The sequence below is a fragment of the Myotis lucifugus genome, unplaced genomic scaffold (genome assembly GCF_000147115.1).
Source record: "Myotis lucifugus unplaced genomic scaffold, Myoluc2.0 scaffold_8, whole genome shotgun sequence".
In the NCBI taxonomy this organism is placed as follows: Eukaryota; Metazoa; Chordata; class Mammalia; order Chiroptera; family Vespertilionidae; genus Myotis; species Myotis lucifugus.
This window is the reverse complement of record NW_005871056.1, coordinates 12,779,438-12,792,224: the sequence shown is the minus strand read 5'-3', so window position 1 is coordinate 12,792,224 and position 12,787 is coordinate 12,779,438. Positions and strand designations below refer to the sequence as shown.

At 58.2% G+C, this 12,787-nt stretch overlaps 1 protein-coding gene across 1 annotated transcript in view; it reads right to left on the bottom strand.

The window, feature by feature from the left end:
* Positions 1 to 12,787, bottom strand: part of PLXND1 (plexin D1) — a gene marked incomplete at its 5' end in the record, with an annotated part of 53,391 nt that overhangs the window by 31,970 nt on the left and 8,634 nt on the right. Inside the window, 4 exon segments of the mRNA XM_006083934.2 lie at positions 535 to 664; positions 763 to 863; positions 1,144 to 1,275; positions 3,958 to 4,134. Coding sequence (XP_006083996.1) covers positions 535 to 664; positions 763 to 863; positions 1,144 to 1,275; positions 3,958 to 4,134 — 540 coding nt within the window.

Genomic DNA, 12,787 nt, shown 5'->3' with positions numbered 1-12,787 from the left:
AGGCCCTCCTGGGCACAGGCTACCCACTTGCCCCCACGCTACAGAGTCATCTGATTCTGAGAACGAGAAATGGCAGCCTGGCACTCGGTGGTCCCTCCACCCCCTCCCTTGTTCTGGGGCTGGAAAAAGACAGAAAGGTGGGGGGGGGGCTCATTCTCCTCCCATCCTACAACTTGCTCCTCCTTCCTGGGACTCTGGAGCCTGCCCACTTGAGTTCAACTCCCAGCTCAGCTACTCCCTAGCTGTACGGCCTGTACCCCTCTGTGCCTGTTTCCTCGTCTGTAAAATGGGGACGTAAAGAGCATCCGCTGCACAGAGTGCTGTGGGGCCGACCAGAGGTGACCACCACGCACACAGCACGTCCTGACACTCGGTAAGGGCTCAGGAAAGCCAGCCGTTCTCACTGTATTATTATTTCCGGGTCCCAGGGGCACTACGGGCAGGAGTCCCCACCTCTCAGGGTTTGGGTGCCAGGTGAAGGGCAGCTCCCCACCCTGTATCCCCCCACAGTGGGTCCTGCCCCCCAAAACTCACTGGGTACTCCTGGTGCACATCAATCTCGGCAGGCAGGACTGTCATGGTGGGACAGCGGCCGGGGCCCTCGCTGGCGCTGGTCCAGAAGTGCTGCTGGCTGGAGTTGGCGCAGTCCTGCTGCAGGGTGCACCTGGAGCGGCAGGACACACGTCAGGACCCCTGTGAGCGGCTTTCCTGCTGCAGCCGCCCGGGCCCAGCCCCTGCCCCTGCCCCTGCCCGGGGCCTCACCGTGTCTCCAGGGCACACCAGCCGCAGTAGGCGTCGGCCGCACCCACGCAGTCCCCACAGGTGGCGTGCATGGCACACGCAGCGACTTTCACCCTAACCATCTGGAGGCAGAGGCAGGGGCCCAGCTCAGTGAGGCTGCCAGCCCCTCCTAGGGGACTCGGCCTGTGAGGGCCATGAGAGGCGGGGGAAACTGAGGCTCAACACTATAACGGGGGTAACACGGGAATAAGGCTTCCCTGCACTGGGAGGTGAAGGGTGAGCAGGCAAAGGAGGTGGGGGACTGGGGTGCTCCTGGCGGGAGGAACAGTGTGTGCAAAGGCCAGGCAAGCAAGACAGCTCAGCTCATCCTGGGACCTTGTCAGGCCGGGGCACTGGCCTTACCTGGTGGGACGTCATCAGGTAAAGGTAGCCAGGGTCTGCTGGGTCAAACTGCATGACGTGGTGCACCGGCTCCCCGTAGGCCACCGTCACCACCCGCCGGCTGACCACCTGCATGCTCTCATTCAGGTTGATCTGCGGAGGTGGCGGTGGTCAGGGTGATGGTGTGCCTTTGGGGGGGGGGGGGTTGCCCACAGCAGGGGAGCCGTCACCTGGCGGAGGGGACCTGACCCAGGCTTGGGGCTCAGCCCCCCATCCTCTCGGGCCCTCCAGGACTGGTGGGAAATCACGGACATGGAAGGGCGATGGGTCCAGCCGCCGCCACGCTGTTGCCCCTGCTGTGCTCCTATCAGGAGCTCCCTCTCTGCTCCTCACCAACACATCCCACCCTGTGACTACGTGCGGGCTTTACAGTTATAAACATTTCTGGGAGGCTGTCTGGCGTCACGCCTAAGAGCGGGAACTTGGGTTGGATTCTGGCTTTGACATTTACAAGCTGTAAAACGGACAAGTTGTCCAAGGCACTCCCCGTCTATGGGCCTTGGTTTCCTGAGCTAATGGGGCTGACAGTCCCTGCCCCACAGGACTGCGGGGAGCACTGAATGAAAAGATGCATGCAAAGTGCCCATGGGGCCATACTGCTCAGGCCTCCCCCCTCACACCCATTTTGCAGATGAGGAAACTGAGGCCCAAGGAGGCCGCGGGACTTGGCAGGCATCATAAAATGAGGACTCCTCAGTCACGATACAACCTCGGCCTGTCTGACCCCAGAGTCCAAGGCGGGAGCTGGGTCATGGGGTCCACTGTCCAGGCAGGAGGACAACCAGGACTAGCGGGGGCCTGGAAGCTTCTCTAACTGAGGGCCCCTCTGTGTCCCTCAGTCCCTTCAATCTGCTCTTTTCCGACTGGCCTTATTCCTCCCAGCATGCGGCACCAGGCCTGGGCTCGTACCACTGGTCAGGGCCTTGCTGGGGCTTCCTGCTGCCCACCCTCCTCTGTGGGCTCTAAAACCTTTAGTGAGTCCTTCCTGATTATGTAATAAACTTGTGCAAGTCCTAATGATCTGACCCTAACTTACTGCCAGCCTCATCTCCACTCACTCAACCCAACTCACAAATTCCACTTCCAGGCCTTTGCCCCAGTTGTGCTCCCTTCTGGAATCTCTCTCCCCCTCCCACCCACGTGCCAATGAGGCCAACCTCTGTTCTCCCAGTGTCTCCCCCAGAAAAGCTGCCCGCATGCCCTCCACTCACCAAAATGAAATTACTCTCTCCCCAGGTTCCCACAGGCTTTTGTCCAGCCCCTGAGACATCGCCAGTCCCAGGTGGCCTGTTGGCAGAGTCTGTCCAAGGCAGCTTGGCCCAGGTTCAGTATGCTGCCCCCGGCCCCACCCCCATGCATCCAGCAGACACTCAACTCATTTCTACTCCTTCAAATGTTTATTGAGCACCTACTGTGCTCCAGGGCCTGGGCTGGGTATTATGATCTCAACCCCAGGTTGGCGGGAGACAGAGTCTTCACAGAGCAGGACGGTGGGTGAAGAGGTGGGTTGAGGGGTAGTGTGTGCTCTGGGCCAGCTGGACCTGAATTCAAGCCCAGCTCTTGCTGTGTGACTTGGGGGCAACTGTTTTCCCTCTCGGAGCCTCAGTGTCCCCATCTGTGAAATGGGAATCATGGCCCTGCCTCCCTTGCAGGGGTGTGAAAAATTAAAAGAGGAAATGCCCATGATGTGCCCTTCGAGGCTGGGTAGACAGTGGGTGCCTAATAACTGCAGCTTCATGGGCAGGGAGTCGCGGAGACTCCTTGTGTCCCACACACAGAGGCATCATCGCAGGAGACTCTGACCACAGTCCTGGATGGTCCAGCTCATTTTTCACATGACGGACAAGGAAACGGAGGCTCACTCAGGACACACAGCTGGGAGTGGCAGAGCCAGGATCCAAATCCAAGTATCTGACCCCAAAACACGAGCCCCACTGTGTAAGGGCCTTCCATGGGGGGCTCAAAGGCTAAGGACAACCCCCCACACCTGGCCTCCCCCCCACACTGTGAGTGGTGCAGCAAGGGTCCCAGGGCCAGGTGGGCTGGGCTCCGCACCCCACTCCACCCCAGCCCCAGCCGGTGGCGTCTGCCTGGGCAGCTGAGGGAATTGGATTATCGGATCTGAGTCCATTAGGCCAGGGCCTGGTGCACACTGAAGTCCTGCCAGGCCGCTGACTTCCTCGACAGGCCGGGAAAGGGAGGTGGTTGAGGGGGGCAGGTCCAGGCCCTGCCCTAGGAGCCTGAAACAGGCCCCACCTATCCTGCCCCATCGTGGGAATCAGATCCCTCTCACCTTCCCAGCTCCAGAAACCTCAGGCCGGGTGTTACTGCCTCTGGAAACCAGTCACCTTGGTGGTGGGGGTGAGGGGAACTGGGATGACAGCCCCCACTTGCCAGGCGGTGGCCTTCCCCCATCAGAGCCTCACAAGTGTCTCAAGAGGCAGGGCTGACAGCCCTTCACAGATGGAGCCAGTGAGGCCCAGAAAAAGGAACTACGTTGCCCCGGGTCAAACAGCCTGAAAGTGGCAGAGCCCAGAGACTTGGCCGCAGCTCCATGGCCTCAAAGCCCCGGCCCAGACACGGAGGGAAGGGCTGGCCGCTGGCAGCGGGTTCCCTTCTCTGCACGACAGGGCACTTGCTGTCATAGCGGGAGGGGAAGGAACAGATGTGGAAATGCTCTGTGAACTGAAGTGCTGGCAAATCGGAGGACATGACGGCTAATATTGGACCTCGGCCTCCTCCCCCATCCCTCCCGGCCTCCTCCCCCAGCCTCACCTTGAGCAGCCGCCCACTGGCTGTGCCCAGGAAGACCACCGTGTAGTTGCTGACACTGGCCACGGCCACGGAGGAGAGGCCTGGGGCTCGGAACACGGGCGTGGCCTTCAGGGGCTGCAGGATGGACAGCGGGTGCTGCAGGTGGGCGGCTCCACAGTCCAACTGCTCTGGCTGCAGCTGGAAGAGAAGCAGCACATCAGACCTCGGCCCCAGAACCTTCTCCCGCTCCCTGCCCGCACGGTGTGCATCTCCGGGCTCAGCATCGGAGCCTTAAAGTCTTGCTTCTGCTTTATAGGCCCAGCTCTGGGCTGAGACCCTAATACGAGCAGGGTCCCGCCCCCGACTGACCCCTGACCCTGGCTTTAGACACAAAATTTCCCCAAGATGATGTTTCAGGTCCACAGGAGCCATTCCGGAGGAGCTGTGGATGGGGTAAGAAGGGCTGGCAAAGGGACAGGTCAGTGTGCAGGGGGCGGGGAGGTTGGGATAGGGGGAGCCTTACATACCCTCATGCCCTTGTAATAACAGGCTGCTCCTCCTGGCTGGTCACAGCCTGGCAGAGCAGAGGAGCCCACACCAGACCCATCCTCTGCCTCAGCTATGTCCCCACAGCAACCATGGGATACCCACCTCCCAGGCCCCCTGCTCTGGCCCCAGTACCACCTCCAATTCCCAGCAGCTCACAGGACTCCAGGTTGAGGCCTCCCCTCCCCTCAAGCACACATCCCCTCATCTACCCACATTACTGATGGGCAAATCAAGGCTAGATGCCTCCAAACCCCCAGTCCCACCATCCGGATCAGTCCAGTGCCACCCTGGGTAGCAAACCAGCCCCACCTCACAGGAGCATGGCGGCTGCGGCTTCTGATCCCCGTGCCCCGCCGTTTCCCGGACTTGCCCCACCTTTCCCACCCTCCTCCAGGTCTAGGTGGTCCTTTCAAAGTTTCCAAAAATACAAAGCAGATCCCAGGAAGCGCCTTTGAGAAGATGACTGTGCACATCCACAAGGATGCAGATACAAGCGCAGTTCAGAAGACCGGATGGGGGACACCACCTCCTATCTGACAGGACTGAGCCAGAAACTACATAAATGACGGCACATCGTCCCGAAAAGCCACTCCCGCCCCTTAGTGCCACACACACACACACACCTGCACTGATTATGACAGAAGGACATCTGGTTGAAGAATTCACGGGATGTCAGAGCCATTTTGGTAAAACAGATGCATAAACAACAAAGTAAGAGTCATGACAGTAACCATGTCAGGTTTGCTGGGAACAGACATCAATTCCCTGAAACCCGGAGGCCCTCTGAGGCCACACGTCACAGATGAGGAAACTGAGGCTCGAGATCACCAGCTGCAATGCCACAGACTGAAACCGACAGCAGACGTGAACTCACACTGGCCCCCAGAGGCCAGGGTGTGGGCTTCAGGCTCTAACAGGGACTCAGAAGGTCACCAGGACATAGCATTGAAACTGGCTTTCAGGTACAGCTTAGGGAGGCTTTTTTTTTTTTTTTTGCTTATCTGTGCTTTTTGCAAAACCTAAGCCATTGACTATGTGCCTGTGTGATGTTTGCACAAAAGCTCAACTAGTTTTCAAAAGAAAACAATAAATACTGGGTCCTTCTGTCCTTGAGCAAATAAGCATAGTTGTGGCCTCATGGGCTTCTAGGCAAGGGCTGTTTCCCAGCAGAACCCTGAGAGGTTGAGCCCGGAGTCTAGAGATGGGGTGGGGCTGGGGTGCCCTGGGCAAGAACCCATGAGTGGGGTAGTCTTCCCTGGGATGGCTGGAGGTGACCTGAGCAAGTCACTTCTCTGAGCCTCAGTATACTCAGCTATAAAATGGGTGCATCTCTAGCACCTCCCTCCTAGGGGCTGGGATGAGATAATTCATTGAAAAGCACTCCCAGCAGGTTTGGCCTATGGTCAATGCTCTGATACTATTGCTGTTTCTGATATGATCGTCACTACAATTATTATAAAGTGGAATCGGGCAAATCATGCCTACCTCAAAAGCGTTTGAACCGCCCTAATCGGTTTGGCTCAGTGGATAGAGCGTCGGCCTGCGGACTCAAGGGTCCCAGGTTCGATTCCTGTCAAGGGCATGTACCTTGGTTGCAGGCACATCCCCAGTAGGGGGCGTGTAGGAGGCAGCTGATCAATGATTCTCTCTCATCCATGTTTCTAACTCTCTATCCCTCTCCCTTCCTCTCTGTAAAAAATCAATAAAAAAAATTTTTTTTAAAGCGTTTGAACCTGACTCCCTCTGACCCCTTAAGGGTAAGGCGGCCATTCTCTCATACAGGAGGCCTTTCGTTCCCCCACATTTCCCCAGAACATAGCAGCCAAGTGAGCCCTTTAAAATGCAAAGCAGGTCTTCCCCGTTTAAAACCCTCTATTGGTGACTTACAGAATAAACCCTGAATCCTAAATCCTCCCTCCCATCAGGCCCCTGGGACCTTCAAGCCCATTCCATACCCTCCTCCCCTCACCCGTCCACTTCAGCCACACTGGCCTCATTTATTTCTCACACATTCCAGGCTGGGTCCTGCCCAGGGCCTTTGCCCTTGCTGTTCCCTCTGCCCGAGGTGCCATTCCCCGGGATGTCATATACAGTTGGCCCTTGAACAACACAGGGGTTAGGGGCGCTGCCTCCCTGTGCAGGTGAAAATCCGCGTATAACTTCTGACTCCCCGAGTCGTCCCTAGGTATCCAAAAGCTGAGGATGCTCAAGTCCCTGATATAAAACGTCACAGAATAATGCACAGCCTGCCCTCCACATCCACGCACCCCCAAACACAGATGCAAAACAGTGTTTCTGATCCGTGCTTGGTTGAATCTGTGGATGCAAAACATGAGGATACAGAGGGCCAACTGTATGTTTTTTAAAAGCCGCCTGTAAGTGGACCCATGTGGTTCAAGCCCGCATTGTTCAGGGGTCAGCTGTAATTGGCTCCCTCTGGTCCCTCGGCTTCAGTCCTGCTCTGCCCCACTCCGTCCTGTGTGAGTGCCGAGCTGGGGCAGCCCTGGAGAGGGGGCACTGCACCTCCTCCCCAGCTGCCTACCCCAGCCAGGCCCCCTGAGCCACCCGCAGCTGCAGGGAGGGGGCGAGTGGGCTGTCTGCACTCAGGCCTGGAGGGACGCTCTCCCTCGGGGTTACATAACTTTTCTTCACTGAATATGGATTACTTGCATCATTAAACAATAAGTTGTTTTAAAATTAAAATGGCAAACCTTTGCCCAGAGGGCGTGACCTTCCTCCCTGAGCTCCGGGAGTCTGGGAAGGAAGGGAGACCTGAGGCCCCGCCGTCACCGTCACCGCTGAGGTTTCCTGCCCTGGGCCCTGCGATGGGGGGTCCCGGCCAGCCCGGGCGGGGGGTCCTGGGAAAAGCCGGACAGGCGCCCGGCTCCGGGTGATTTGTGGGCCAGGGCAACAGAGACGATGAGGGGGGAGCGTGCTGGGAATTCGGCTCTCGCCTGCCTGCCCTGACGTTCACAAGCCATTAATTCTGTGCCGAAGGAATTTTCTAAAAAGCCTTTGCTCCAACTTTTTTTTTCTCATCCTAAAAATAAAATTAAAAAAAATTTTTTTTTTAAAGGAGAAGTAACCCATCGGCCGCCCTAACCGCCAGGGGAAATCACAAGGCTTTGAACTGGCTCAAGAATGGAAGCGGGAAATGCCTCCCCGGTTGGGGGAGGGGCTGCCGGCCCGGAAAACGGGGACAGCAGGCTTGGGGACCAGGCAGCTGTCCCGGGTGTGGCCTCAGCCGAACTTGGTCTCCTGGGGAGGCCGGCTCCACGGGCCCAAAATACCCCTCTGACCAGACGACACTGCTTGGAACTCCTTCATTAGCACCCGCCTCCCTTCAAGTCGCACTCCGCGCGGGCCTGTCAGAAACAGTAATTCCCCCGGCGGTGGGGGGAGGGCTGCACTGTCCCGGCAGCTCCCTGCGACCCACAAGGGTCACCTTTCCAAGAGCAAAACTGGCCAGCCCTCCCCGGAGCCCACCCTTGCTCTGGCTCCCAGCTGTCCTCAGTATCAAGCCTGGCACCCACGGCTTTTGTGATCTGGGTCTTGCCAACTGGTCAGGCCTCCAGTCTCACTTCTTCCCTGTGCCCCACCCTCTGCGGCGAGACACCGATCTCTGCAGTTCCTCAAATGGGGGCACATTTCCCCTCCGGGGCTCCTGAACCTTCGCAATGCTGTTTCCTCAGCGGCCAGTGCCCTTTCCGCACCTCAGAGCCGCTCAGTCCTTGCCTTCACCCCGCGGTTCCCTTTGCCAGGCGTGCCCAGCCAGTAAGTTTTTAGCCAGCCTTCGAAGTGTGACTCAAAACAACCCCCCTTCCTCGGTGAAGGCTCCGTGCCCGTCACCCTCTTCATTTATCACAGTAGCCTGTGCATGAGCTTCTCCAGGGCAGAGACTGAGCTCTGGGGTGAGTATTTACTAAAGAAAGAAAACTAATTCTGACTAAAGTGTGAACAACTGCATTGGCCTGCTCCCTTCCCAGCAGGGAGACTGAGAGCAACACTGCCAGGCTGAGTGCTGGAGAACGAAGGGAAAACCATGGGTCAATCGTACGCCTACTCTGCGTGTGGCCACGCAGGGGAGGCAGGTGTCCAGGCCAGACAGCACCTGGCGGCTAGTGTTGACTCCTCTAAGAACTTCCGTTTACCCCTCTCTAAAATGGGACGAGCAGCAGCCCCGGGTCTCAGCTCTTTTCTGAGAGCAGGAGGCTCCCTGACCCCTCCGGCTAGCTGCCTCCTGGTGCCAAAGCTCAGCTCTGCCCACTCTCCCATTAAAACTCTGACATATCGATTTCACTACCAGCTGTAATTGTGTTGACTTTCTCTCCCCAGGAAGCCAGTTGGAGTAAGAGCTTCAAGAGCCTCGCTTCTCAGGCCTCCCACATCCTGCCCGCAGACCCCACCAAACCTCAGTCCCACCGCAGGTGGCGCTCTGAGGAGGATGAGGCGGCGATGGTGGGCACCACGGCAGGCTGCAAGACCCCGTGGTTCCGTCCCAGGTGGAGACTACACCGGCTGTTGGGACTTTGTATATCTTCCTGCCTCAAGTTTTTTATTGTTATTGAACTGCGATCTTGGGCAAGTGAGGTTTCACTGCCAGGAGCGGAAAGCACACTTTGGGGTATTAAGCGGCGGACTACAGATGGCCCTCCGCTCACCTCTCCTGGGCTGGGGCTAAGCGGGCACCTCCCACTCACCCTCCACAGCAGCCAAAAGGAACCTTTCAAACTACGAAGCACTAAATGCAAAGGGGGGGGGGGCTACAGCCATGTAAAAGGACGTTCGTGGAGTAAAATCTGGAGTTTAGCTGAGAGCAAATTACCTGTGTTGGTTTCTTAGTTTAGACAAATGTCCTATGGTAATGGAAGACCTTAGCAATGAGGGAAACTGAGGGAAGGGTATGTAGGAACTATCTGTGTAACTTTCCTGTAAATCTAAAATTATTCCAAAATAAAAAGTTTATTTAAAAAAGACAAACAAACCCCAAACAGGCTGTACCCCCACCACAGCTCAACAGCCTTCAATGGATCCCCAGTGCCCTCGACATAAACCCAAACTTTGCTCCTGGGCCCTCAAGGTCTTACTGGGTCTGGCCAGCCCCTTGGCTTCCCTCGACCTCCTGTCCCGGCCGCTCCTTCTCCCTCGGCGTGGACAGCTGAGGAGCAGCCAGGAGATGCCCAGAGACAAGGAGCAGGGGGGAGGGAGCCAACAGGGACCAGGAGGTGCAATGTAATGGGGGCCTCAAAAGCCAGGCCCAGACAAGAGGGCCTGGATTGTTGCTTCCTGCAAAGCCCAGCTGAGTAATCCTCCCCCATACTTCTTCAGAAGCGCTGAGGTCAAAGGGGAAAGTGTCCTCAAGGTCACCCAAGGACACGTGGTCAGGTCAGGATTTGAAGGCACACCTATGATTCTCAAACCCAAACTCCTCCCTCCCCCTTCAGTCTGTGGGGCCTCTCTGGACACTGTACGTACTGGGCTAGGAGTCCACTGAGCTGACACCTGCACGGAGGATAAACGGAGGCATGGAAAGAGCTCTGGGCGACTGTTTGCTGCCCTGGGAGAGGTCAGAATGGACTCCATCCTGGGGGGCCTCTCGCAATGGCCCCCATGCCAAGGAGGAAGCTGCCTGCTGCCCAGAGAGGAAATACCAGCACCTCCCTGTGGGTGATCAAGACGCCCGCTTCCTGGACGGGCCAGGGCTGGAGAGGATGGCCAACAGGCCAGAGAACAATAGGAGGCCTGGCCCTGAGCTGGAGAGCAAAAGCCATGGAGGGGGAAACCAAGGCACACAGAGGGGCAGAGGCTCCGCAGAACACACAGCGCAGCAATTCCCTACCTTGCCCCCGGCTGCCTGAATCAGGAGGGTGAACTGGCCAATGGCAACGGCCACAGCAGTTCACGCAGACCCTTCCGGAGCTTGAGAAGCCGGCCACGGTCTCCCCAACCCCCTCTCTGGAGGAGGCAGGTCACCCAGGCCCAGGGCCCTGAGGTCATCCAGGCCAACTGGGCACCATCAAGAAGGGCTGTGTGAGCCAGGCTGCCCTGAAGACAAGTGTCCACCCACCCCCAAACACGCCGGGGCCTGCGGAGGGGCTGGACACAGTCTGGAGGGACAGCCCCCAGGCTGAGGTCAGAGGCCTGGCTGTCCTGGGATGGGGATGGGAGCAGGGGGCCCACACACTCTTGCTGTGTCCCCCGCACAGACAGAAGCCGAGGCCCCTAATGTGCCAAGCTTCATGGCTCTTAACACGGCGGGGTGCCCCATTCTCTCTGAGCCTCAGTCTCCTCATCTGTAAAGTGGGGACAGTAACAGCAACACCATAACAAACGTTCCCAGGTGGCTCTGCAGGCCACCGGGCAGAAGCTCGGGGAAGCCTGAGGCGTGGGGAGCCCCCAGGACGAGCCGCTCTCCCTCTTCCCACGTGAGGCGGGGTCGGCAGTGCCGCCCGGATGTTGGGAGCCGGGCCGGGCCTGCTTCGCTCAGGGCCCGCCTGGGAACGAAGGCCACAGCCGCTGACTCAAGCAGCCATTGTTTTGTTAGCTGGACGTGCCCCCCTCCACCCCCCCAGACACTCCGCTCCCCCTTCTTGAAGCTGTTTCTCATTCCAGCCCAGCCTGGCCCCGTTTCCAGCCCGCCCCCCAGGGTCCCAGAGGAGCACAGTGTGGGACAGGCAGCCAGCGACTCTTCTCTGGCCCCAGTGAGAAGTCCCTCCCTCCCACCAGCTCTAATGGGGGCGGGGTGGCAGTGCAGTGGCGCTGGCCCTTCCTTACCCGGAACAGTTCTGTCCCAGCTTCTTCCCCGAAGGGGGTGCAGGCCAGGAGAAGCTGAGAGCCGCGGCTGCCTCTCCGGCACAGGCTGCCTTCCTCCTCCTGGGCTCCAGGGCCCTAGAGACTTGAACCCACACTCTCCTCCCCAGAGGGTGCTGGCCTGGGTCCCAGAGTCAATGTACAATTGCTGTGGGCGCAGCTGAGGGGACAGGGCTGGCTTGGGGCCCCCAGCAAACCTCCCTGGGCCAAGTCCCAGGTGCTGGAGACATGGAGATGACACGTGGGTCCCTCTCTCTGGTTGACCAGATCCCAGTTCAGGGACCAACCCCTAGTTGGGAAGTGACAGCTTCTAGTAATAACAATACAGTCGTATCAACAACATGACAATAATAATCAGCTACTGTTTACTTTGTGCGCAGATCTCAGCCTGCATAACCTCATTGAACACTCACCACACCCTGACGCGTGGATGCTACTTTACAGCAAAGGTAACTGGGGCACAGAGAGGTGCAGGGATCTGCCCCAAGTCACACAGCCATTATGTCTAGATGGGAGCTTCCCACCAGGCAGGCAAGCTCCAGAGTCCTGGCCCTTCACCGCAGCCTGTCATCAGCTGCTCTGTCGGGCGGGCGTTGCCCACAGCTGCTGGGAGCGTGGCTACTTGGAGCTGGAAATGCCCTGGGTTGCAAGCTGGGGAAACTGAGGCCCATCAGGGAAATGTCCACTTCTGGAGGCTCAAACACAGACGGTGGACGCATCCTGAGAGGGGCTTTGGGGGCGGGGGTGGGTGCTGATCCCCCTTTAGCTCCTTTCCCGGGCCTGGCTTCCACTTCAAGGCTTCTGCCCACTGCCCCCCCATTATTGACCGATCAGAGCAGAAAGTGCTATATGATTAACGCCCCACTGGGGCCTCACGGAACCTCGTAATGGAGCTTACAGCTTCCTCCCTCCTCCAGCACGTGATTTATTATATTTCAGGGTAAAGGACAGTGGAGTGGGCGGGGCGAGCCACACGGGCCCAGAGATGGGCGGATCCAGGTGGCATGGAGTATTAGCAGGAGAGTGGGCAGTGCAAGGCCCGTCTGGATCTCCCTGGCCCAAACACGGGCTTTGGAAGGAAGAAAACAGTCTCGCTCTAGGGGTAGTAGCCAGGATCCAAATCCACGTGGCTGGCGCCAGGGGACTTTCCAGGCCTGTCCCCATGTGGAGACCTGCTGGTTTCCATGGCAATCCCCACACCGTTGTCAGAGCTGGCCCTGGGGAGTCACCTGGTCCAGCGGCAAGGGGGGTGGTAGCTCTGAGAGAGAGCCTCCTGCTTCTGCCAGCACCTGGCAGCACTAATTCGGGGCTCGCACCCACGGTCCCTTCTAGAAACAGATCAACTGTCTCGCTCTTCCCAAACCCTTGCTGGCTCTCCACAGCCCACAAGGACAGTAGTCCATCCTTGGCCTACACCCCAGGCCCCACACACTCCCAGTTTCAACTCTGCGTGCTAACCCAAGCCACGTTTCTACCACATCTCTGGGCCCTC